Raw genomic sequence first — 23975 nt, 5'->3', positions numbered from 1 at the left:
CTGGTTTTATAGAAGCCCCACCTGTTCCTGCACAGGTAAACTTCCCTTAATTAGGGATTGCCTCTCAGCCTAAATATTCCCCACTTTGCAGTCTTATAGGTTAATTGGCGTATGTGGCCTAAATTGACCCCTTCAGGACTAATGTGGGGGAGCATACCCCATCAGAGGTGCCTAATTACTTTTAAAAATCTGGCCTCTTGTGACCACTCAAGGCACAAGTAATGGTCAAGAGCCCAAGTGAGGGTTTAACTAGAGGCTGCACAACTTTTAATGAAATCTTGGATGTTTTACAAATAGTTGTTTATGACTGTGGATGGCCTACTGGAGAATATAATGAATTTTATTATTTTTACAGGCTTTGTCAGGAGTAGTTGGGTATTTTCACTTTCAGAAAGAATTTGTGGAAAATGGCATGCAACTAAATTATTAAGGAATAACTCAGTTCAAAGCCAGATTATTCTTTTGGAAAGTTTTCTGCTGATATATTTAAATGAGCTTTACCCTATACTAGTAATTTAAGTGCACCAGCTTCCAGCTCTTGTTGAAAATGAAAGTACTCAAGGCCTTATGAAGAAAATCAATCTGTAAAATGAATACAATTCCCACATCATACATACCGAAATACAATGATCAGACTTATTAAAACATTACATTTGATGGGTACTAACTTTTGTCAATTCTAACCACAAAGAATACCCAATGAAGCAATTAATGTATTAAAATGTTAAGGTCTGAGCCACAAAGGATCTATAAAAGTTTCTTTAGATTTATTGCTTTGTATTTCTCCAGTTCTTTCCAGTAGTTGCAAATCCATAGAACTTTTAACATAAGATTATTAGCCATTGCTGCTTGATGAATACCAGGAAGAGTAAACTCAACTAGAATTGAAGGAAAAGGATTTTTTTTTCTTCCCTACTAAATTTACTCTCCTGGATATTTCTATTTATGATTTCCTGATAGGTTGAGTTTTTTGGGGCTGTTATCAGTTGTAATCGAGTCTGTGGGAGTGGAGGGTGTTTTGCACCTTACAGTTCGATCCTAGTCACAGTGAGGTCAGTGAGAGCATCATCAAGCACTTACCACCCAATATAAGTCGCAATTGAGAATTGCTTTTAATTTAACTTAATTACTCCTGTACTAACTCTACAAGAGAGCCGTAGATTAGAGGACTCTTTAGTTGGGTACCTAAAACTCCATTGAAGTCAAAGTAACTATGAATAGCATTATCACACAGCAGAGATCAGCTGAAACTAAGTAATCACAAAGAATGTTTTTTTGAGGGGAAAGCTTGTGTATTTACTGCTGAGGCCTTGAAGTTTCACAGAATATTGAATATTTGTCCAAAAATTCTGGGTCAGATCATGCTATCCATTGAAAGAAAAAATCTAATTGAAATCAATGGACGTGCCATTATACGTTAAAGATATACTACCAAGCTCATACAGAATGTGAAAGTCAAAACAAGGCACAAAAAAGTATAAACCACATGAAAATAAAGGTAGAAGTATTACAGTTAAATTTTAAAATCTGACCACAATTGATCTGGGTAGCAAAATGTGCATGAACCGAAAACTCTCCCATAGACAGGTAACTTGTGCTGGTCTTGAGCTGCATTATCCATGAAAATTTCACAGTTGGATCCTCAAAAGGGCAGAATTCGGCCTTTGAGTATAACATATGTCAGTGATATCTTGGCTAGTGACAACCAGTGAACATCAGTTTAGGCATTAGAATTAGAAGCTGACCTAATAAGTGGGATAGTTGGAATACTGGGAGAACATTGAAGAGTTTGCTGTAGCATTAAAGGTAAAGGCTGTATTCAACTGTGACAAATGGTGGTGAAGGTTATACACTAGATCCAAGTTGGAAAGAAGAATGGGTGTTCATGTTAAGTAGCAAATGTATATCAACATAGTGTTCAGTGGAAGGCCAGTCTTACAAGCCTGGCATATGTGGAACACTGATAGAGATCTTTGGGAGATCCATACATGAAGAGCAAAGCCCTGAGAATGTACCTTACTTGCCAAGGGGGGAGGAAAAGTGGTGTGGCTGCACAATTAACTGGATGGAGTAAGATAAAGCAGTACCCTTCTGTTTTTGCTTTTACCTTTCTGTTTGCTGCTTTTCTTGCAATACTCCTGCTTCTGTAGCCTCAGAACATAAATTTTGCATACACACTGAATGTCAATCAGTGCCAGTTACACTATTTTACCATTTGCATGCAAGTACCATGATTGCCTGACCAGCTTACACCCAGCATGTAACTTACACCATCCTTTACTTGCCAGTGTATTTGGTCCACCGACTGCTAGGAAAGAGGTCTGAATTTGGCCAACCTGGATGAACTGCTTAATTTTCTCCAAACACTGAAAAAAATGTAAGCCTCACAATTCATCTTTAAGCATGTGTAACGAGATCTCTAATGGTGTCTTTTTTTCTTCTTTTTCCATATTTTCAAGCTGTGAGACGGGGCTCTTATGAAATGGTATTGGCTCTGATTAAATACAACTGTCGTATCCACCAGCCATGTGTAAAACGCTGGTCAGCAATGCATGAAGCTGCAAAACAAGGCTGCAAAGAGATTGTTTCTCTGCTTCTGAAGAATGGAGGAAATGTGCACCTGAAAGATGGTTATGGGGTAACGCCATTAGGAGTTGCTGCTGAATATGGACACTGTGATGTGCTGGAGCATCTTATTCATAAAGGTATGTAGGCAGGTAAAGATTTGTGCTTCAGCAGCTGCATACATATTGTCTGGTTACCAGGGCATATGAGAGGCCACATATATCTGATCACATTAAAAGGGCGGTAAGTGTCACTGATCTTACACTGTGTTTAAAAAAATAAATATTGAAGATCACAGTGAGCTAGAGAGCAACTTTGGTCTAAACAAATCTACTTTAATTTTAGCTTGTTTGGGGTTCTCCATTTGATTTTCTCTTTTTTCATCTTGGTTCCAAACATAACCTACTCATTGCTGGGGTTATTTATTGTGTGATCACCAAGGAGACAGCAAGGGTGTGTCCATACTGCAATAAAAATCCCATGGCAGCGAGTCTCAGAGCCTGGGTCAGCTGACTTGAACTTACGCTACAGGGTTAAAAATAGCAGTGTAAATGTTTGGGCTTGGGCTGGAGCCTGGCTCTGAAACCCAGCAAAAGGGAAGGGTCTGAGAGCCCAAATGTCTACACTGCTATTTTTAGCCCTGTAGCGCACGCCCAAGACAATTGACCCAGGCTCTGAGGCTCACAGCTGCAGATTTCTTATCGCAGTGTAGACGTACCCCAAGAGGCAGCTGATAACCAGAAAATTATTTTAAAGCCTATTCCATGACTTTCCATGGGTGGAAACTAATGCTTGACACCACAGAAAGTCAGGAATCCTGGATTTCAATGGGTAGATAGCATTAATTTCTAGCCTCAGTGAACTGTGACTCTTTCAAGTGTGTTGCTCCCCCCTCTTTCTGAAGCTGCAATCTCTCCCTCTCCTTTCTGTCACATCATTTAAGATTTCTATATTTGTTTCCCCATCAGTTAAACAGGGACAATGTTCCTTTAAGATCTATGGGTAAAAGTGCTAGAAAAATGCTAAACACTATTGTTAATTCGTATTCTAGTGCCATAGTATGCTAAATGTTTTACAGACAGGTGTGAAGACAACATACTTACCCTGAAGCACTCACAATCTAAATGGATAGTTTTCCAATGAAAGATCAGGATGGGTGTGACTAAAAGAGATGTGCTTGTACAATGAAATTGAACAGGCACTTTGTTAGTTCCACAATTTTTGTTTGGATAGTTTGAAAAATGTGTCACGTTTTCTGTTCAGTCACCTGGCCAGTTAACGCACAAGAAAGACTAAAGGGCAGGTCTACACTAAAAAGTTATGTCAGCAGTGCCCAACCTACGGCCCACCAGAGCATTTCATAAGGCCCAGGGCCTGCTTCAACACAATATACTAATGGCCAATTCATTAGCGTTTTGTCATTATGTTGACATCATTTTAGTTTACACAAGTGTGTAAATAGACAATACTGAACATAGAAACAATCGATCTAAATACCTATGGAACAAGCTGAACTTAAAATATAAATCAATACAGGTGACATTAAATCTTATTAAAATATGTAAAATCTGCTTGGGCCACACAAGGTGGTGCTTAGGTTTATAGAGGCCCTCCTGTGTAATAAGTTTGAGCACCACTAAGTTAGGTCAATCCAGTGACGTTACTCAGAGGTATGAAAAGGTAATTAAACTGACCTAACCCCGGTGTAGATGGTATTAGGTCAATGGAAGAATTTTTTCGCCTCTGCCTTTCGGGAAGGTGGATTAACTACAGCAAAGGGAGAACCCCTCCCGTCACTGTAATGACTGTCTGCTCTACACTGAAGCGCTATAATGCTGTAGCTGCACCGCTGTAGTGGTTTAAGTGTAGACATAACCTAATTTTTCCCAATTTCCATCTCGGCTGTCCCTTTATATTGAGCTGTAAATCAGTGAAACCCTTGGACTTTGGGTTAAAAGCATGAAACGTAATGTGGTAATACAATGGTACATGCTGATCTCTTTTCCGATAGGAAATCCCTAATAGAACACTCCTGCTGGAAATAAAAGGAACTAATCTTCACTGTCCATAATGTCAATCTACAATCCATCTTTTTTTTACTATTCATTTATACTTGTATATTTCCAATGTCACTTATTTTCTTTAAAAAAACCCAGCATATTAGGAGTGTCTAGAATACAGTATTCAGACTCATCTACATAAACCTTCCTTTATACAATGGGTGTAGTTCTATCACAGTTAAATATGTTTTAAATGATAGAAGAGACAACAGTTGAAAGTGTATCCCAGAAACAAAAAAGAATTACATGACACCCATGAGTGTTTTATATAGATACTTTTCTACCAACATGGAGCAATTTTCACCTGTGCACAGCAGCAATATACTCGCTTACTCAGATGTTCATTTATTACTTATGTTAAGCTATATTTAATATTTTAAGCTTCATACTATCTAGTTTCCCAATACCAACGTAACAGAGTGCTGTTGTAATGTGTTCAAGGTTTCTGTTAGCGTTCATATCATTGTCAGCATTCCATGTTTATAGCAATGATTGAAGTTTGTTAGTTGCAGACTCAAAGAACAGTCTTTTACAGTTGTTGCTCTGGCATGCAATTAAATTACTAATCTACATAGCAGCTTCCATCAGGGCTTTACAGTTCAGTTACAGTTCAGTACATTTAGCATTGGCTTTATGTTATTTACACTGCCCCCTGCAAGCTGTTTCATGGGTACAGTGTATCAATTTATAGCACACATTAATTCCTAACTGTACTTAGAAATTATATAGCACTTTATATTTTCAAAGCACTGTACAAACGTATCCCAAACTTGGCAATCCACAGTGCCTTCCATCCTGACTTCTCTCTCTTTTCATAGTCCCAATCATCTGAATGGGTAGTGTCAACCCTTCCAGATGGTCCTGAAATATGTCCACTTTGGCAGTCAGCATGCATAATGTAGTGTATCCGTGCAGCATTGGAATTATTCTCCAAAGTGCTTTACTATTTAGAATAATATTTTACGCTTATATAGTGCTTTACAGTAATGAAGCACCGCACAGACATCCTCATTACATGCCTGTGAGGTAGGTAGATAAGTATTATGACTCAATGTTATAGGTGGGATAATAGACACAAGGGTGAGACAATAGCAGAATATAGATTAGAACTCAGGAGCTGCTTGCTTCCATCCCTAAAATCAGTCCCCTAAATCACACTGCTCTACAAAATTGGCTGTTGCTTGGCTTCATTCACAGACTTCAGCTGTTTTGGTCAGAAGGAATTAAACTTTGTTTGTCTTTAAATGATTGAGCCATACAAACCGTGGAGAACTAGGAAATATTTGTGGTTTTTTATAAATATCTTATGCCCTTCAGTGTACCTGGGTGATATTACCCTTCCTGAATGCACAGAGTTAGATGAAAAGGGATTGGTTACAAAACTAGGCAGGAAAGATAAAACAATGACCTAGATAAGGAGCTTCCTCTCAAATACCATAGCCAGGTTTATAGCTGTGAAGAGAGATAAAATAAATAATAAATCATCCTTTGTTCTGGAGAAGCTGCTGATGTGTCACTGCACACTGCTACTGGCTGAAGGCTCCCTGAGGGAAACTTTTGCAGGCGCCAAGCCAACTTGGCAGTTCAGGTAATGATAAGCATCCAGGGATCAGGCACCGACTCCAGGGTGAAGCAGGAATCAGGGGCCAAGCAGAAGGTTAGAACTGAAAAAATTTCAGTCAGAAGTCAAAGTCTAAGCCAAAGGGTATGCCTGAGTCATAATCAGGGACGTCACCAGGAGTTGGAGCTAGGAGTCAGAAACCAGAATGGAGAAGGGAAGCTGTGGCTGGGGCAAGAAGCCAAAGTGCACACAGTGTAAGCACTGCTACAGGCATGGTTCACATTGAGCAGCAGCTGTACTGGTGCTACTGCAAGGCTCAAGTAGCAGGCTGCTGGCTCCCCTGCCCAATCAGGAAGCACAACCATTAGGAGAGGGCTCATTGGGCCCAGCTGAGCTTGCTGGGTTGCCTAATGACCAGGCTGGGAGCCAGCTGTGCCCCGACATGTAACTTAGAGACTCAGTCAGGGAATGGTTGGTCCACAGGCACTTTTCCAAAAGAGATGTGGAGGCACAGGCCTGTCACTTGAGAAGAGTGTACTAAAGGGACTGGTAGAGGATCTTAGCAGGGCAGTTTACCAGGAACCATGACACAGACAATCAGGAATAGGATAGGATACAGAGGGATACAGAGGAACCTAGACAAACTAGAGGATTGGGCCAAAAGAAATCTGATGAGGTTCAACAAGGACAAGTGCAGAGTCCTGCACTTAGGATGAAAGAATCCCATGCATTGCTAGAGAGAGACTAGGGACAGACTGGCTAAGCAGCAGTTCTGCAGAAAAGGACCTAGGGGTTACAGTGGACAAGAAGCTGGATATGAGTCAACAGTGTGCCCTTGTTGCCAAAAAGGCTAACAGCATTTTGGGCTGTATAAGTAGGAGCATTGACAGCAGATCGAGGGACATGATCATTCCCCTCTATTCGGCATTGGTGAGGCCTCATCTGGAGTAGTGCGTACAGTTTTGGGCCCCACACTACAAGAAGACTGTGGAAAAATTGGAAAGAGTCCAGCGGAGGGCAACAAAAATGATTAGAAGGCTGGAGCACATGACTTATGAGGAGAGGCTGAGGGAACTGGGATTGTTTAGTCTGCAGAAGAGAAGAATGAGGGGGGATTTGATAGCTGCTTTCAACTACCTGAAAAGGGGTTCCAAAGAGGATGGATCTAGACTGTTCTCAGTGGTAGCAGATGACAGAACAAGGAGTAATGATCTCAAGTTGCACTGGAGGAGGTTTTGGTTGGATATTGGGAAAAACTTTTTCACTAGGAGGGTGGTGAAGCACTGGAATGGGTTACCTAGGGAGGTGGTGGAGTCTTCTTCCTTAGAGGTTTTTAAGGTCAGGTTTGACAAAGCCCTGGCTGGGATTATTTAGTTGGGGATTTGTCCTGCTTTGAGCAGGGGGTTGGACTAGATGACCTCTTGAGGTCCCTTCCAACCCTGATATTCTATGATTCTATGAATATATTCTGATGTTGAGGCCAATACTGCAGATACATCTCTTACCATTGGGAATGTATGTTTCTATGCCATTTGCTTACATCTTGTAGCCAAAACTAGATGGGAAAGGCACAGAACGTGGGTAAGGCCTTTGTAGTCAGTGCCCCTTGATATTAATTGTTAATTATTATTATTATTTGCAATTTCATGTACTGCAGAACACCCAAAGTATTTCCCAATATTCAACCATATTTCCATTGTTTGAATATTTTCTAGTTGTTAGACCAGGGATCGGCAACGTTCGGCACACGGCTCGCCAGGATAAGCACCCTAGCGGGCCGGGCCAGTTTATTTACCTGCTGACGCGGCAGGTTCGGCCGATCGCAGCCCCCACTCGCCGCGGTTCGCCGTCCTGGACCAATGGGGGCGGCGGGAAGCGGCGCGGGCCGAGGGATGTGCCGGCTGCGGCTTCCCGCCGCCCCCATTGGCTCGGGACAGCGAACCGCGGCCAGTGGGGGCCGCGATCGGCCGAACCTGCTGCGTCAGCAGGTAAATAAACCGGCCTGGCCCGCTAGGGTGCTTACCCTGGCGAGCCGCGTGCCGAACGTTGCCGACCTCTGTGTTAGACCCATATCATCTGAGCCTGTTGTGCTCCCCTTGATTCCATGAAAGCCATGCTGAGTGGTATCTTCATGCTTATCGTGTGCAGCAGTTTACATATCAGTGTTCTCTGGCTGCACTGCTATGTGTGGCTTGTGCCCTTCCCCCTGATGAGCAAAGCACCTGTTCCCCAATATACTGCACAACTCTTCACTTGACTCCTGTGCTCTATTAGAAGAAACAGTTGTTTTATTCTGATCTACATCCTGGTAGACTTTCCTGTTCCGAGGAAGATTGCCAATTACAGGCTCGCATCTCTTCTCCCATGCAAATTTTTTCAGCAAACTTGATCAGCAGACATCTTAGACAACATCCAGACTTTCCATTGGCTCCAGCTGCCCTGAGATTATTTAAAACAGGGGTTGGCAACCTTTCAGAAGTGGTGTGCCGAGTCTTCATTTATTCACTCTAATTTAAGGTTTCGCGTGCCAGTAATACATTTTAACGTTTTTAGAAGGTCTTTTTCTATAAGTCTATAATATATAACTAAACTATTGTTGTATGTAAAGTAAATAAGGTTTTTAAAATGTTTAAGAAGCTTCATTTAAAATTAAATGAAAATGTAGAGCCTCCCGGACCGGTGGCCAGGACCTGGGCAGTGTGAGTGCCATAGGTTGCCTACCCCTGTGTTAAAATCTTGAAAAACCTTTGCTGATCCTGGCCATAGCATTTAAACTATGGCAGCATGATGCAGTTCTTTTGCATCCTTCCGTGAGGTGTCTTTTGGAACTTTTAGCACTAAAGGTGGTCTGATTTTGTGTTCTCTTATTTCAACAAACTGACAGTGAAACAGCCATGGCAGACTCTCATTTTTTTAAGCTAAGAGTTGTATGCTGTGGACAGGTATGAGAATAATGTAGTAATTTTTCAGTACTGTAAGGTGTTCTTTGAAATAATCTTTGCTACATGATTGTGTAGCACCATTAAGGGAAATGCTAAACAAACACATATATAGACATGGTCCCTCACAAACGAAATAGACTAGGCAAACAGAAAGTAAGGAAAATGTCAGATGTACATGTCTTAAGTTGCGTTCTATCAATATATTTCCCCACAACCTTCCTCCTTTACTGCTGACCCTGTGCTTCAGTCCTTCTACACTACCATTGCCGATCACTGTCCTGTTTAAATGTTTTTCCACATATTCAAGCAAATACCAGTGCCTTACCTTCTTTTGTAAGAGACAATTAATTGCATACTTTTTGCTTATTCACATTAAGGTGCTTTTTCCCTTGGTGCAGAAGGTTGACCTTTCAAACTATTGAATGAGTCTTTTTGACCTATTTCAGGCCTTGTAAGTATCCAGCACCTAAATATCACCAGGATTCTCAGTGAATCCCACAGCATCTTGGCTGTATTTATCAAAGCATTAACCTGTGGTGTGCTCTGTCTAATGTCCAACAAACTCCAAAGCAGAATAGTTGATACATCACTGGGAGGATTCTGTGCATAAGGAACATATGTAGTGGATGTAGAATGAGAGCCATCAGAGTTAGTTTATTTGGTCCAGGACAAATACCCAATATGTGAGCTGCACCAGTGGCTCAATAGATAGATTAATACTGGATAATCAAATAAGATAAAACTGTGTAATATATATGTATATTTTTAATTCCATCCATAGCCACTAGGATGCGCTGCCACAATGGTTCCATATTGCAAAGTAGCCTGCCTATAACTATGCCAAATCTCAAGCTTTAAACTCAGATTACTAGGTTTATGATTTAAAAGACACAGAATGGGAAAACATGACCCTCACTCTTTGGTTTATGGAACCAAAGCACTCTAGGGATTATCTCAATTCATATAAGACTCTTAAAGGCTAAACTTAACGTTGAAATCTTTACCTAAAAATATGTAACTGCACAAAAGAAAAAAAAATTGTTTCCAGCTACCTTGCTGGGCCCTGCTTCCAAGTCTCAGAAGGGAATATTTACAGTAGAACTTCAGAGTTACGAGTTACAAACTGATCAGTCCACACACCTCATTTGGAACCGGAAACACACAATTAGGCAGCAGCAGAGACAAAAACAAAACAAAACAAACACAGTACAGTACTGTGTTAAACGTAAACTACTAAAAAAAGGGGGAAAACAGCATTTTGCATAGTAAAGTTTCAAAGCTGTATTAAGTCAATGTTCAGCTGTAAACTTTTGAAAGAATAACCATAACATTTTGTTCAGAGTTACGAACATTTCAGAGTAACCAACAACCTCAATTCCCGAGGTGTTTGTAACTCTGAGGTTTTACTGTAACTGAACATGTTTTTTTTCCCAAGATTGGATTTTTTGGGGAGGAAGGCATCACATGGGAATGTTTTTGCACCACTGGAAGAAAACAAAAGGTTTACAATGATATAATATATATGTTAGAAGTGACAAGAGGGGATTACTTCTGCTCCTACACCAAATTTTTTTTTTAAGTAGCAACATGCAAATCTGAGATTAAGCATGTTTGAAAGGATTTCAGAATACTGCACATCCTCAGTTAAGTATCTCAACTCAAAGGAAATGTCACTCAAGTGATTTCTCTCCACTTTCCTAATATATATATGTTTGTATCTGTGATGGTTGAATTTTACATTTAATTTCTAAATTGGTTACTATAAACTTTTCTGTTCTGTTCTTAGAGGTGCAATTTTAATAACTGAACATGAAGAGAAAAGAAATTCAGGATATTTTAAAGACAAGATACATCTTCCAAGTTCCTTTGGACTTAACTATTACCTTTATATCCTTTCACCAGGTGGTGATGTTCATGCTTTAGCAGATGATGGTGCATCAGTACTGTTTGAAGCAGCTGGAGGAGGTAATCCAGACTGTATAGCTCTTCTTTTGGAATATGGAGGAAGTGGTAATGTGCCTAACAGGGCAGGACAGCTCCCTATACACAAAGCAGCCTATGAAGGACATTATCTGTGAGTATAACTGTAGGCTTCAAATTCTCCCCTATAATACTGCATCTAGTACTACGTCACATTAAAGGATTAAATTGAAAAGTCCAAATTTAAAGATCATTCATATTTGACAAGTATGTACATTAAATTATTTTTAATTAAATCTTAAATGTGGCTTCAGCATATTCAATAGGAAATACAAAACAAAAAACAAAACCTAGCAGCTCTAAAAGAAAGTAATTGGGACATTCGGTGGTAATTTACACTTTGTACAACTCCATTTAATTCAAAAAGGTTCCATGTGGTATAAGTCAGGACAGAAATTTGTCTTTTGGGGTTGTTCAGGAGTAAACGAGGGCAGAATCTGGCTTCTCGGGTGAAATGTTCAGTTAGGTAGTAGAAAGTCACAACTGGATATCCTGTTTTCATGAGGTTGGGGAAGGAGTTGATGTCTGGGTGGATTTTAGCCAGATGAAAATTTTCTTCATTATCTTTTTAGGTCATTGAAATATCTAATTCCTGTTACATCCAAGACTGCAATCCAGAGAAGTGGGTTAAGCCCCATTCACTCAGCAGCAGATGGCCAGAATGTGCAGTGTCTAGAACTCCTCATTGAAAATGATTTTGATGTCAATACTCTCCTGGCTGAACACATTTCTGAAAACTACGATGATGAAAGGAAAACGGCACTCTATTTTGCTGTTTCTAACAATGACATTCTCTGCACAGAAGTGTTACTCAAAGCTGGTGCAGACCCAAACAAGGATCCTCTAAATTGTCTTCTTGTAGCAGTGAGAGCTGGTAACCATGAAATCGTACGATTGCTTCTATCATATGGAGCAAATGTCAATTGCTACTTCATGCTCGTGAATGACACCCATTTCCCCAGTGCCATTCAGTACGCTTTGAATGATGAGGTAATGCTAAGGCTGTTGTTGAATCATGGATATAATGCAGAGAGGTGTTTTGATTGCATGCATGGCGACATCTTTGGAAGTTCTTTTGTGTGGTCACTTCCAGAAGAGGAGGTATTACCAGGATGGACATCTTGTGTAATAAAAGATACTCCAGTAAGCACATTCCTCATTTTCTTCTCTTCATTTTTCTCTTCAATGCAATCTTGCTTTAAATTTATTTCATATTTTAATGCAGAATTAAGATTTCTTGATATCAGCATACTTATTTACACACACACCCCCAACCTTTCTTCAGTTTTATTCTGGTATAGAGAAAATGACACATAGAGAGTAGTTTTAGTTTTGAAACTGAGTTAGAGGTTGTAGGAAGGAAGTATTGACTAGCAATTAAAGGAGGGAGCTGGAAGGCAGGAAAATGGGTTCTATTCACAACTCAGCCAATTATTTGCCATTATGTTTTGGGTTAAACATAGGGCATGATCCTGCAACCTCTTAAGCATGTGAGATCTACCTATCTAAATCAACAGATTTACTCACACAAATAAAGTTATACGTATGTGTAAGTGTTTGCAGGATTGAGATGTTAGACTAAATTTATGAAACGTCCACATTTTTGATGCCCAGCTTGAGATGTCCAGGTGTTCAGAGTGAATGAGAATCCAGAACTTTGATTGAAGTCAAATGAGAGCTGTGATGCTCAGCACTTCTGAAAATCAGGACCTGGGTATCCCAATAACTGAGGCACACAACGATAGTGGGGGGAAATTCCAAATGTCGGCATGAACTTGTCTGTCCTTCAGTTTCCCCATATAGACAGAGGGAATAATAATATCTACCTGTCACAAGAGGGCGGTGAGGCTTACTTTATTAATGTTTGGATAATGCTTTGAAATCCTCAGATAAAAGGTTCTGTAGTTATGTAAGTGCAAAGCATTACTATAAAGAGGTGTCAGTACAATTAAACACAGTACTTATGAGATACAATTCTTGGAACATTTATATCTTTTGTATAAAATGGTGGGTTCAAAAGAAAAAATGTAACTGTATTTGGTTCCAATTCCTCTTCCACTGAAGTCAATGATGAAAGTCCCATTGTCTTCAATGGGAGCAGGATGCCATTTAGCATTCTGCTAGCAGCAGGTATTCCCAAACAATTAGCGTGCATAAGATACTGATAAGTTGTTATTAGTAACACAGGTAACACAAGATACTGTTTGAGGATTTTATACTTTGGATGCTTTATGATCAAAGATTTCCAAGGGTGCCATATTATTTCATAGGCTGTTTTGAGACTCACCGCAAACCCATTTTTCAGGGATATATTCAAGCAAATTTGAATGCAAAGTATAGCCGAAAAATGTAGAGTTATGATAGTAGTAGATAAAAATGATAAAGGCCTAAGAGTTCATGTCCTCCAGGTTTTCCCGAGTTTGAGATTATTGTTTGAGCAATAATGCTCAGCATACATGTAATGAAAGTGTACTTTTTAGAGACAGATGTTTAACCCTACTTCTAAAACCAAAGTGGAATAAAACAATGAGGAAGTTATCAAGATATTGTCATCTTTGACATAATGAAAAGTGGCCTTCAGGTTTCTGTTCAAACAAAGAATCAGAAGTTAGAGATTGCTGGAGCTGACTTTTTAGGTGATCCATTATATCCCCATGGGATGTCAGTACAGGACTGTTTCTTACAGGATATTGGCATCTCCCTGGGTGAGTTTTAAAAGTAATCTGTGTTTTTCCTTTCAGTTCTGTGCCTTTATTACAGTTCCTTGGTTGAAACATTTAGTTGGACATGTGATTCGCATTTTGATAGACTATATGGATTATGTTCCTTTGTGCTCAAAACTAAAGTGTGTCCTAGAAGCACAGAAAGAATGGCCAGAGATACATCAGATATTAGGTAAATGTCTAACATTTGTTTAATTATTTGATCTGGTATTAAAGGTTTGTAAAAAATTACTATAATTACCAGTTATATTTAATTCTAATATGTTCTGTTTGCATCACCTGGTCTAAGGGCCAGTTCCTGACACCCTCTCTCAGACTGGGGCAGATCCTCAGGTAGAATCAGTCATCCTAGTTCCATTGACATCATTGCACTAAGACAATTTATACTAGCTAAGGATCTGCCCCATTGAGTAGTACCTTGTTCTGGGGGAAGCCCCATTTATTTCATTTGGAGAGTAAGGTACCTCCAGGTGAGTAGTGGTGGCAGAATCTCACCCTACACTGAAATATGTATTTCTAATGCACCCATCACTGTGTAATCCTTTGAGATGCTGAGATGGGGGGAGGGATAGCTCAGTGGTTTGAGCATTGGCCTGCTAAACCCAGGGTTGTGAGTTCAATCCTTGAGGGGGCCACTTAGGGATCTGGGGCAAAATCAGTACTTGGTCCTGCTAGTGAAGGCAGGGGGCTGGACTCGATGACCTTTCAAGGTCCCTTCCAGTTCTAGGAGATGGGATATCTCCATTAATTTACCGAGGGGCATTTGCCCACGCTTTCATTGTTCTACTTCCTCCCTCACCTAATAGCTCTTCAGAGAGCAACACGAGAAAGAGTGTGGAACACTTCGACTGTAAAAATGTTGGCATTTAGTATGCCACAATGTCCTAAATCTGACTTACACAATGTGCATTATCGGGGCATCATTTTTAGCATTTTAGTTGAGCCTCTCACGGGTTCCTGTGTTTACCTGTCTTTTAAAAGGCTTACAAACTAGATGTGACATTCCACCACAATATTAACCCCAGGACCGAGAGGGTTCAAGAGCAGCAGCAATTTGGGAATCATGGAGACTGGGGGGTCCCAGAGGCACTGAGGGGCACGGGAACTTCATGCAGATTGCTCTTGATCCAGTAGATCATTCAGGATCTGCCAAGATCTTAGGAAAGAATCCTCAGGTTTAGGACGCAGAAGCCCTTTCCAGTTCTGGGTGGAAGGAATCCTGACCCTTCAGAAATCCTACCCTCCTACTAGATCGATCTGGCAGAAACACCATGAGTGACAGCCTGCCCCTATTGAAGTCAATGAGAATTTTGTTATTGACTTCAGTGGGTATGTCTATATTGCAGCTGGTAGCACAGATAGACAGACTTGTGCTAGCTGTGCTCTAACTAGCATGAGTCTGTCGGCCTGAGCTGGGAATCACACCTCCCAGCTGAAACATAAACATACGCAGGATTTCACCTCATAACTATGAATTCACAAAGTTTCCAGTCCCTTATGTAGGCTACGTAGGGTATATGCTTATGTGTAAGGGACACTTTAGTCCTACATTTGAAAAAATTGCCCAGTTTCATTAGTTTATTAGTAATACAGGCAAGGAATTAATTTATGATATTTATCTCAGTGCCACTTTAAAGCAGTTGCAATTAAATTCTGAAAAGTTTCCATTAGATATGTATAGGAAGATGTCCTATAACAATTTCCTAAGGGCATGTGTACCAAGCCTAAATACATATTTATATGCTATATTGCAGTAGAGCTGTTAGTCTATTGAGCATCTACATTTATTTTAAAAATATACCTATATGTATGTGCACACAAACTGGAATTGGTACTTTGAAATGAAGATCTATTTAATACATTTTAATTTATTGAACTATGGAAAATATGTTTGTCTATATTTATCTGGCACAGTTCTCTTTGGAGCTGTTGCAGTCTAACAGGTAATTAACACTAGTGTTTATGCTTTTATAAACCTTCACCAAAGCAGTTCTCTTTCTATTAGGGTAATAAATACAAAATTCTGTCTGAATAATGTGGAGATTGTAAAATCAACTGATAAAAGGCAAAATTTTCAAAATTAAAGCTGATGCTGTCTTTATTTTTGCTTTTGCATTTTACACTGGTGCGCAAAAGAATTACTTTTTTGGATTTTGTTGTTTGATGTCACAGCTTCAAAGTGATTTGGTTGTGCTAACTGCTTCAAAAGTTCAAGTATTTTGAAATATGCTGTTCATATAAAACATTTAATTACAATGAACTCTCTCTGGTGGCATGATGTATCAGTTATCTTATGATATTTGTAGTCTTTGTTTAGAAGTTGCAATAACTCAAACACACAGGGTCTAATACTGCACCTTCAAGTGTTACTGAGTCAGTGGGAATTGAAGGTGCTTAGCACCTTTCAGGATTGAGTACACAGATCATGTAATTAGTCAGCATTTATTGTGCTAATTGGTGTGTTGATCTAAGCGTCCAAATGAAGGATTTGGATACGCTATTCAGGTGCCCACGTTTGAAAAATTGAGACCATGGTGTTACCATCATTTTAAAGGAAAAGTGCTGATTATAAGGTGCTAATAGCACATAAAATCACCATTTAGAATTTAGCTAAAATAAACAGGCTTGTCAATTAAAAACAGGAAAAAAACAACGTAATGAGCATCCAATATGAAAATAAAATCTAAGTACAATAAAACTGGCCACTGGATGTCACCATTGCTCCAGTGAAATTTTATTAGTGGTGCATTTATTTGGGAGTAAATTAAAACTGTATTTTATTAAAAGTAACAGGAATAGGAGAGCTTTCAGCTGGTAGATTTCTGAAGTGAGTTTCATTAGAGCGCTGGTAGATTTCTGAAGTGAGTTTCATTAGAGCGCATGTTTTGAGATTCTAAGTCTGAGACACACTTGCCAAATTAATGGCCTGTTTTTTCCCCTGATGTGTTTCCCTCACTATTTTTCAGAGAATCCTCGCCCATTAAAACATTTGTGCCGCCTGAAAATACGTCAACTGATGGGACTAAGGAGACTGCGGAGACAAGCATCAATGGCAAAGCTTCCTCTTCCACCAGTTCTAAAGGATTATATCCTATATAAAGAATATGATCTTTATGGAAAGGGGCTAAATTTAGCCTAGATTTAAAACAGCCGTTTAAAACTTGTAAATTAATTCTTTAGATTTTTTTGCTAGATTGAGAATTATTTAGTATTGTTATATGTACTCAAAACATTTGATATTTGCTGTAAATAGGCCTTTTATGGGAACCTTTTAAAAAAAATGTGGTCTGTAAAACTCAATTTGTTTTGTCTGTTTTTACTTAACATTGTGTCTTGATATTCTAAGAGCATGAAGAAGGAGATGATAGTCATTGTGCAACCCAAAACCTCCAGGATTGGATTTGAGGTGAGTAATATGTACACTTCAACCTGGAAAAAAAGCTATAAGCAGAGTTTTCTTAGTAGGTTCTCTGTTGAAGATGATAAAAGAGATCATGTTTAAAATGCTGATTTATTTTAAAAAGTGTATAGGTGGAAATTAGAAGTATGATGAAAATAAAAATGTTCTGTTTCATTTGTATGATAACTTTTGACTCCAGCCATCTTTCATGTATTTGGCTTGAAATGTGATATTTTGTACATTTTAAATTGGGGTCCTACTGTTAAGTGCTCCAAAATAATAAAACAGTTCTCTTTTTATTTAGATGTAAAGAAGTCAAACACAGCAATCATCCTTTAAATCATACTGTAAAGCTTCAGGGGAAAGATATTATGGCTTAGCCTTCTATGGCTTTGGTATTCTTTGGCAACAATTGTGCATGTCAGTGAAGTTCACTGTTAAGTCTGACAGCTACCCAAAATATTGCAAGCCCAGAGTTGTGCCTTTTGCTCAAAAGCCTCTGGTAGAAATCGATTTGGACTGTTTAGTGAACATTGGAGTCTTGTCACCAGTTTCACACAGTGAGTGGGCTACACCCATCATACCAATGATCAAGAAGGATGGCTCAGTCTGAATTTGTGGCGATTTCAAAGTGACATTGAATCCAGTTTTATGTGTAGACCAGGTTGACCACTACCTTGTATTGAAGATTTGTTTGCTAATCTTAGTGGTGGACAGTGTTTCAATAAATTGGATTTGCTCAATGCATATCTACAAATGGAGATTGATCTGGCATCTCATAAATATATCTCAATCAACATGCAAAAAGGCTTATTTTGTTATAACAGTTTGCCTTTTGGTATCCTGTCAGCACCTGCCCTGTTCCAGAAAGCCATGGATGAGATTGTGAAGGGACTGAATGGAGTTCAAAGTGCTATTTGGATGACATCCTTGTTACAGGAAAGGATCAAGAGGATCATTGTCAGAATTTGGATGCTGTCTTGTAAGGTTTGGAAGACCATGGATTGAGAATACCTCGAGACAACTGTGAGTTTTTCACACCTTCACTTGGATACCTTGGACATATAATTGATGTCAAAGGCTTAAGGAAATTGCCAGAAAAAGAGAAGGCAGTTCTTCAAGTGCCCCTGCCAGAGAATGTGTCATGGTTACACTCATTCTTAGGACTACTTAACTCTTATGGTAAATGTCTGACTAATCTGGCAACAGTATTGGCCTTACATGACCTGTTACAAGCAAAGAAAAAATGGAAATGGACTGAAGAGTGTGAGCACTTAAATTAGCTAAGAAATTGTTGATGTGAGCGAAAGTTCTTATGGACTTTGATGTTTTGTAGCCACTGCTACTGGCTTGTGATGCTTCACAGTATGAAGTGGGTGCAATTCTTTCTCACTTTCTTCCTGATGGCATGGAGAAACCAATTGCCTTCACTTCACAAACAACTCATTACACCTAAGAAATATGTGTAAATAGAGCGAGAATTTCTCAGCATTAACTTCAGAATTCAGAAGTTCCATACCTATCTGTATGATAGACATTTTACCTTGCTGATGGATCAATGGCCGTTATTTTCAATTTTTGGATGGAAACATAGAATTCTGTCATTAGCTGCTGCTCATATGCAACAATGGGCATTGCAACTTTCAGCTCTTTCCTATACTCTTCAATTCAGTAAAGGAACTCAGCATGGCAATGCTGATGGGCTGTGATGACTGCCATGCCTGCATTGCCATCAACTCAAAGAAACTTCAGACGAAGTGTTTTATCTCAATTTGATGGATAGGTTACCCATCATTAGCACAGATATCAACAAAGAAACCACTAAGGATGATATGCCTTCTCTTGTGAAGGAAGTGGTACTACAAGGTAGTGTTGGATCAAAAAAATTCCCAGTGTGCACAATTCTTGTCACATCAGTGTGAATTGTCTGTGAATCACGGTTGCATATAATGAAGAGTGCAAGTGATCATTCCAAGATCACTCCAATCTCAGGTTTTGGAAGCTCTTCAAAAGAACATTTTGGCATTGTGTGGATAAAGGCCATAGCCCGGAGTCATGTCTATGGCCGGGGATTGACAAAGATATTGAGAGAAAGGCAAAGTGCTGTATTATGTGTCAACAAATTCAACATAATCCTGGACCATCTTATCTACGCCCTTGGTCGTGGCCTCAGATTCCTTGGACATGTATTCACATGGACTTTGCCAGACCTTTGAAAGGTTATATGGTTCGGGGTTGTAGTCAACACCTATTTGAAATGGCCAGAAATTTTCAGGATGACTTCTACTACAGTTACCAAGACCATTAGACATATTCGTACCTTGTTTAGCTAATTTGGTTTACTGTTACAGTTGGTGAGTAACAATGGACCTCAATTCTGTTCTGAAAAATTTCAAGGTTCCTAGCTTCAAATGAAATTCAGCACAAACATTCTGTTCCATACCACTCAGCTAAAAATGGACTAGCAGAACATTTAGCTTTGTACAAACACTTAAGCATGCCTTAAGAGCCAACTAGTTACTAGTCTATTTTGAGTCATCAACAGAAACTGGACAGAAACAGAAATTTGTTTTGCTTTTCTGCAGGAACACAACACATGTTACTACCCAGTAGTCACCTGCAACTCTTTTCTTGAAGCAGTCTTTGCATACCTGTTGGGACCTGCTCCGTCCTGATGTTGTCTCACATATAACCAAATCCCAAGCTATGCAAACTAATTGATGACGTGAGACTCATCATTGTGCTTTTCAAGTAGGATATTTAATGTAGACTCGCAACTATGACCGTGGAGTGAAATGGTACTTGGAGAACTTGTAAAATGCACAGGACCTCTTTTGTTTGTGGTAAAACTATCTGATAGTATTTTATGGAAATAACATATGGACCAGTTGTAATCTTGACAAGTACCAGAGTCCAGGGATGGTCCAGTAGGACTTTCTGTTCCTCAGATCAAACCTCCTTCTCTTAAAACCTCCTAATATTGATGACTTGGTGAAAGAAACGTTGGTATTCGATCCAATTGATTTCTTACCCCAACTGTTTGTGTTCTTCAGGGAACTGCCACACCACCATCACCATGTTATCCCAAGAGAGTGAGAAAACCAGTTGTGTGCCTGAATTTATATGTTGTTCAGTTAGTGAGTTGCTATTCCAGGGCAGAATAATCCTTTGCAATTTACGAGTCTGCAGTAGACCACCCACAACTTTAGTTAGGTTATATAGTTTTTGTTAGCCATGTAAATGATAATGTATATGTATTTGGAAAGCTTTTTTAAAGTAGGGTGGAGGAATGTGATGTCCTATCCTTTTAAATGTTTCAGCACTCACCCTTCCTCAGTACAAAGCCTCACTGTCATGTTGGTTTCAGTTTTACTGCCAGAAGAACAATAATCTTTCCACAGCAGACAGCTGTGTTTCCATTAGTTCCCTCTGTCTATATCCTTCTCTGCTGGGTCCAAGTATAACAAAACCATTTGGAACATCGTCCCAAGAATTATGGTGTATTCTTCAACATTGACAATTTTTAAATAAGGTTGAACTTTTTTTCTAAAACAGATACTGTTGTTCAAACAGCAGTCAAATCAGGGAAGTTCTATGGCCTGTGTTCTGTAGGAGGTCAGACTAGATGATGGACAGTTAAGTAGAGAATAGCTTTTAAGCACCTGGCTGACTAGATGATCATAGTAGCTCCTTCTGGTTTTATAATCTATGAATTGTTGGAGCCCAAGCTCCTAAACTTCTAGGCTCCCCTGCAGAGCTGAGAGAGAGCCTGGAAGTGCCAGGTCCCAATCTCCTTGCTCAACCAGGGCTTTCAGGCTCCTAATTCCCCCCATAACATCCTATACCCATGTTCACCACTTTTATAAGGTTATGATATATTTTGTACAAAGTATGCCTTGTGAGGTATCATTAGAAAACTCATAATTTGCTGAATATCATTATCCAATTGAAATTTGTGTAACATCACTGCATGTAAGATTATGAGATTTTGCTATATGATTGTTACTGAAATATGTTGTAGTTCTGTGTAATGCACACAAACCATTTTCTCAGAGACAAAGGTACACTAGCATGCCAGCCAGGTGCTAAAAAGCTAATCTCTACTTAATTGTCCATTCACCAGCACGGGGGAGTGTAAACAAGAAATTTACATTGCACTGCAGGAATGTTTCAAACCGCATGTACACAGCGGACTGTTTGTCTACACTCTGGCGGGGGTAATTCTCAAAGAAAGGAGGAGGGTATAAAATAAGAGACAGGGACTTCCACATCACCTCTCCTCCTTCTGTCTAGGGAACAAGGCTGGGACTGAAGACTATGCAGGTGTTTCCCTGTGTATAATTCTTGAATGGCTGAAAGAGCATTCAAGGTCATGTGGCTGGGAGTGATTTTACATGCTAATGGCTGTATGTGAGCAGGCCAGATGTGGCTGTTCTGGCAGCAAAGCAGTATTAAAGGCACCCCAGGCTATAGAGTTAAGGGGACGCCTCTATTCTATAGTCCAGCTTGTACCCTAGGGAATGTCACACACCCCAACCCTCCTGGCTGACAAGGAGCTGAGAAACTGGAAACACTGGGAGCACCAGCTCCCAAGTTCCCAGGCTTGGCACCCTGGATTTCTAGGGCTTCCAGGGACCACAGCTTTAGGGCAGCCAGCTGGTGGACTATCTCAGATAGGTTTCAGAGTAGCAGCCGTGTTAGTCTGTATCCACAAAAAGAACAAGAGTACTTGTGGCACCTTAGAGACTAACAAATTTATTAGAGCATAAGCTTTCGTGGACTACAGCCCACTTCTTCGGATGCATATAATAAATTTGTTAGTCTCTAAGGTGCCACAAGTACTCTTGTTCTTTTTATCTCAGATAGGGAACCCTAGTGTTTCCAGTATCAGAGGGGTAGCCGTGTTAGTCTGAATCTGTAAAAAGCAACAGAGGGTCCTGTGGCACCTTTAAGACTAACAGTCTTAAAGGTGCCACAGGACCCTCTGTTGCTAGTGTTTCCAGGTCAATTAAATTTGTGACTGTACTCCTTGGGGGGAGAAATGTATGTCTCCTGCTCAGTTTTACCTGCATTCTGCATATATTTCATGTTATAGCAGTCTTGGATGATGACCCAGCACATGTTCGTTTTAAGAACACTTTCACAGCAGATTTGACAAAGAGGGTACCAATGTGAGATTTCTAAAAATAGCTACATCACTCAACCCAAGGTTTAAGAATCTGAAATGTCATCCAAAATCTGAGAGGGAGGAGGTATGGAGCATGCTTTTAGAAGTCTTAAAAGAGCAACACTCTAATGCGGAAACTACAGAATTCGAACCACCAAAAAAGAAAATCAACCTTCTGCTGGTGACATCTGACTCAGATGATGAAAATGAACATGTGTCAGTCTGCACGGCTTTGGATCGTTATCAAGCAGAACCCATCATCAGCATGGAAGCATGTCCTCTGGAATGGTGGTTGAAGCATGAAGGGACATATGAATCTTTAGTGCATCTGGCACGTAAATATCTTGCAACGCCAGCTACAACAGTGCCATGCAAATGCCTGTTCTGATTTTCAGGTGGTATTGTAAACAAGAAGCAGGCAGCATTATTTCCTGCAAATTATAAGCAACCTTGTTTGTCTGAGTGATTGGCTGAACAAGAAGTAGGACTGAGTGGACTTCTAAAGTTTTACATTGTTTTATTTTTGAATGCAGTTGTTTTTGTACATAACTCTACAATTGTAAATTCAACTTTCATGATAAAGAGATTTCACTACACTACTTCTATGAGGTGAATTGAAAAATACAACTTTTTGTTTTTTTACAGTGCAAATATTTGCAATAAAAATAAATATAAAGTGAACACAGTACACTTTGTATTCTGTGTTGTAATTGAAATTAATATATTTGAAAATGTAGTAAACATCCAAAAATATTTAAAATAACTGGTATTCTATTGTTGTTTAACAGCGCGATTAATCCTGCGATTAATTTTTTTAATCGCTTGACAGCCCTAGTAGAAACTTCTTTAAAAAAAACCTGATCTGTGTCATCACCTTTTCCCCAGGAGCTGAAGATTTAAGAAAGACACCAGATATGAAATTCATGATAAATTATGAGAGTTGACAGTCCTGGGGTAGTTATAATGCTAGACCTTTAAAACACCAATTCCCCTGCCTTGTAATTATTTGTTCTTTGTAGTTCAGCAGCCCCAGGTCCCAACTTACATTGTGACCCCATTGTGCTAGCCACTGCACAAACACATAGTGACTGAGTTCCTGGTCCAAAGAGCTTACAATCTAAATAGACAAGACAACCAAAGTCGGGGAGAAATACAGGAAGTAAGTGGCTGGCCCGAGGTCGGACAACAGACCAGTGGCTATGTCTACACTACACAGCTTTTAGCGACATGGCGGTGTCAACACGGCCGTGTTGCTAAAAGTCAGGCAGAGTAAACGCTGTTTGTCAGCACTTTTGCAGATAAAATACTTCCACCCCCTATGTGTGGGGTTCGTATTGTCAACAGAAGAGCGCTCCTGCCATCAACGAGCCATTTACATTGCCACTTACTGTTACAAAACGTTTGTCTTTTGGAGGGAAGGGGGAGCTTTTTTTAAGCACCTATGAATGACAAAAGTTTTGTTGTTCAATTAGCAGTGTAGACAAAACCTTTAAGTCTTAGTTCCAGGAGAGAGATCTGTACCCTGCTTCTCTCTCTCTCTCTGAACCCAGTTCTTATTACCTCCTGCCACCTTCCCC

The 23975-nt window shown here is 39.7% G+C and overlaps 1 protein-coding gene across 24 annotated transcripts in view; it reads left to right on the top strand.

Moving 5' to 3' along the window:
• The window catches only part of ASB15 (ankyrin repeat and SOCS box containing 15), a 60685-nt gene that overhangs the window by 25025 nt on the left and 11685 nt on the right, over positions 1 to 23975 (top strand). For 16 of the 24 annotated variants that reach the window (XR_010590064.1, XR_010590056.1, XR_006172965.2 and 13 more), the window contains 5 exons: positions 2460 to 2705; positions 11031 to 11202; positions 11681 to 12251; positions 13850 to 14003; positions 16798 to 17237. Coding sequence is in view for 6 of the 24 variants with exons in the window: in XM_042844008.2 (XP_042699942.2) it covers positions 2460 to 2705; positions 11031 to 11202; positions 11681 to 12251; positions 13850 to 14003; positions 16798 to 16970 (1316 nt within the window). In the remaining 18 variants the exon portion in view is untranslated. Of the gene's footprint in view, positions 1 to 2459; positions 2706 to 11030; positions 11203 to 11680; positions 12252 to 13849; positions 14004 to 16797; positions 23084 to 23975 lie in introns of those variants that run through there. The other 8 variants (XM_042844008.2, XM_065555827.1, XM_065555800.1 and 5 more) reach the window with 3 other exon arrangements.

Source organism: Chrysemys picta, chromosome 1 (genome assembly GCF_011386835.1).
Source record: "Chrysemys picta bellii isolate R12L10 chromosome 1, ASM1138683v2, whole genome shotgun sequence".
Classification (NCBI taxonomy): Eukaryota; Metazoa; Chordata; order Testudines; family Emydidae; genus Chrysemys; species Chrysemys picta.
This window is presented reverse-complemented; position numbering and strand designations above follow the sequence as displayed.